Here is a 3,250-nt window from a genome sequence, read left to right on the forward strand (position 1 = left end):
TATGATGATAATTTAAGAATTGGAATAAGAACTACACTGGGATATATGATATATATATATATATATATATGTATATATATATTTAAAGTTCTCTGCATCATATATACGAAATAATCAGATCATTTTCTACTTCAAATTTCTTATTTTGTTGTAAAGATGGAGAAAAAAAAAGATACTCTCAAAACTTGGTCATAAAAGTACACTTTGACATTTTATTTTTACCCTATCTTCTTTACGTGACACAAAAAAAAAAAAAAAAAAAAAAAAAAGCACATTAGAATTCTTAATATTTGTCTAGTTTTTTGTAGCAAAAAACATATGATCTGTATGGTATCGATCTGCTGTAGAAGAAATCGCTATTGGTCATCGTTATTTATCACCCGTACATATAATCTATCCTCGACCATGAAAATCGCTAACCGAAGTTTAATGAAGTGATAATATATCCTTATCAGTAGCCTAACAAAAAACTATAAAACAGTACTATAAGTTATTTTGAGTAAACTTCAAATTTATTCTTAAAATCTCAGAAAAATGCTGTTTCTAATATAATTTTGTTCTGACGCAGTGATTGGAGCGGTTAAGTCTTTGGAAATGACTCGTTCTTAATCTGTTGGAGAGTTCTTCGAAATTGAAGATGTCGAGGCTTCAATCACGCATGAGAACGCTTTCCTTATAGTATTTCGAGTACCCAAAATGTCTTAAGGTTCTGTACCAGAATACCGCAGGATACGACAAGCCTAATTCGGATTGCACCAAGACAGAGTGAAAATCTGAATATATAAGCAAGAACGATGTTTCTGGATTAGTGTTTCAGGAATAGAGAAAGTAGGTTCGAAAACCTGTGTTGATTTCTGAATCCGAAGTCGGATTATATAAGCAATTGTACCCGTTCGTGAAGAGGTTCGACGAACAGACGCACTGTTTCGTTCGAACGACAGTTACAGCCGCAAACGACATGACCGTTGGCCAACGACTGTTCGTTTTGAAGCGACGCGACTGTCTATTCGAACGGTAACCAAAATTAACCGAAGTGCGCCTACAAAGCCTCTATGCTCGAGCCCGAGCCGAATGTGCGGGTGTGAACGTGAAATGAAGCATAGGTCCACCACCTCACCTCCACCTCACATCTACATGGCACACTCTCCCCTCATCCAATTGTTTACTCATGGTAATTGAGTACAACATATATAAAGTGCTCTACACCTTAGTGTTTGTTCCATGTGAGACTCTTTCACACACACAAACACATTCTTTTAATCAATAACACACTATTTCGTCTTTTAGTGAACAAATTAAATTAAGCTTTTAATAATTAAACACCTAATTATTTAGCTCAATTTCCAACATAATCTACTCTCATCTTCTACTTATATATATATATATATAGATAGATAGATAGATATAAAGATTTAGTGCCGTGGCATGGTAGGGTTCACAACTTAGGAAAATATGAACAACAGGAGTGAATGGAATGTCCAACAACTTATTGAATACACACATACATAAAATAATAATCAAATAAAATAAAAGAACAAGACAACTTCACACTATAGTGCATCTTCTCTACTAGCTACTTGCTTACATTTCACAAAATAATAAAATAATCTGATTCCACTATTAATAATCGAATCAATAAATGATATAAACAACGCAAAAAAGCACAATTAAGTTGATATAACGATATACGTATATATATATGTATATATATATATATATATATATATATATATATATATATATATATCACCCAGAAAGCTTCTTACTGCTCAAACCGCTTCATAAGCGAAGACTTGAGACCGTCTTCGGTCTTGAACACTCCTTCGGGAACGTTGATGACAATGTCCTGAAGCATCATCTTGTTGATGCTCAGAAGGCTCGCATGGTGAACTTGAACCTCGAGCTCTCTCAGTGCTCCCATAAGCCTCGCCGCCGGGTAATTCACGTTCTCCGAGTGAACCCTAATCATCGCGTTCGTACCCACGATCTTGACGTCAATCTCTAGCGCCGATGACATCAATTTACCGCTCCGGTTCGGTTCGGCAGCCTCGGCATCGAGCTTCGTGTTCTCAGCCCCGGCGACCCCGTCGCCACGATCCCTATCGCCGGCCCGCAGTAGCTGGGACTCGAGCTCGCAGACCGTGTTCTTTAGGCTGTTGATGTACGAGACTGCGTCGGAGAGCAGCGAGGCCTTGTCCATCCTCGAAACGTTCGGGACCACGGCCCGGAGGGCGTAGAATCGGTGGTTGAGCTTCTCGCGCCGTTGCCGCTCCGCTTCCACGTGGTTCACCGGCGTCCCGCGCCCCATCCCCGGTCGCCGGCCGCGTTTCCTGGCCGCCGGTTTCCTCTCGCCGCCGGATTCCGGGGCCCACAACGGGACGGATCCGGCGTTATCTTGATTGCTTCTCCGCCTTTTCTTCGTCGACAAATTATCCTCTTTGCGTGAATATTCCGGAGAATCACTCTCAAGCTCTTGGACACCGGCTATGATACCGATGTCCGCAAAGGATATGTTCCTATTCATGAACTCAACTGACTGCTCTGCGTCGTTCCGATTCGTTTTATATTGCTGCTGCTGCTGGCAGTTGTAATCTGTCAGCTGCAGCATGATGTCGGGCCCGAACAAGGATCGGGCCTGGCCGATCAAACCCCAGTTTTCCATTATCGTCTCGCAAGATCCGAGCTCGAGGACCCCGGTCGGGGTCGGGACGAAGACTAGGGTTTTGATCCCGTGCATCCGCGCTTCCATCGTCCTCTTGCACTCGCAAAGCTCGAGCTCGCGGACCCCAGTCAGCCACACCGGAAAACCCGAGCTCAACGCTTTGCCCGGGACGCCTTCCCCGGCTGCGAAAGAGCGGGCCAGCGAAGTGACGTAGAACCACTCGGCATCGGTGATTTCTCCGTCTTTGATGATGAAGTTTCCGGGGTCGTCGGCGACGAGGAATTTGATCCCCGTCATGATCTTCCTGCGCTCTGCTTGCACGGCCGTGTCGGTGGTGGCGGTGATGTTGTCCAGATGAGGTAACGAGTCCGTTGGGCCTTGAAAATGGCCGGCGGCCCAGTCGAGGAACAGCCGTCCAGTCTCGTCCGCGGAAGCCTGCCAGAAAATGACGTAAGCCCAGCGCTGAGGCTGGCTTTGGACGAAAAACTGTAGCCGCTGTTGGAGAGTGATCGGTGTGGGTTGGTCAGGGGACAAGCTTGTTAGCAGAGAAGAGGATGACGTGGGTGAGATCATCAATAGCTCTTCCAT

General features: G+C 44.1%; 1 protein-coding gene across 2 annotated transcripts; it reads right to left on the bottom strand.

Moving 5' to 3' along the window:
- Positions 1 to 1,762: 1,762 nt before the first annotated feature.
- On the bottom strand, positions 1,763 to 3,250 carry LOC149400271 (transcription factor bHLH14-like). 2 transcript variants are annotated; one of them, XM_089612463.1, is made up of 2 exons: positions 2,605 to 3,250; positions 1,763 to 2,535 (listed from the first exon to the last, which is right to left on the bottom strand). In XM_089612463.1, the coding sequence occupies exons 1-2, from the start codon at positions 3,248 to 3,250 to the stop codon at positions 1,763 to 1,765; spliced, it is 1,419 nt and encodes a 472-aa protein (XP_089468589.1). The 2 variants fall into 2 exon arrangements, with proteins under 2 accessions (XP_089468589.1, XP_089468588.1); XM_089612462.1 differs by having other exon boundaries at positions 1,763 to 3,250.

Source organism: Urtica dioica, chromosome 4, assembly GCF_054948205.1.
Source record: "Urtica dioica subsp. dioica isolate 48M chromosome 4, U.dioica_male_clone48M_v1_H2, whole genome shotgun sequence".
NCBI lineage: Eukaryota > Viridiplantae > Streptophyta > Magnoliopsida > Rosales > Urticaceae > Urtica > Urtica dioica.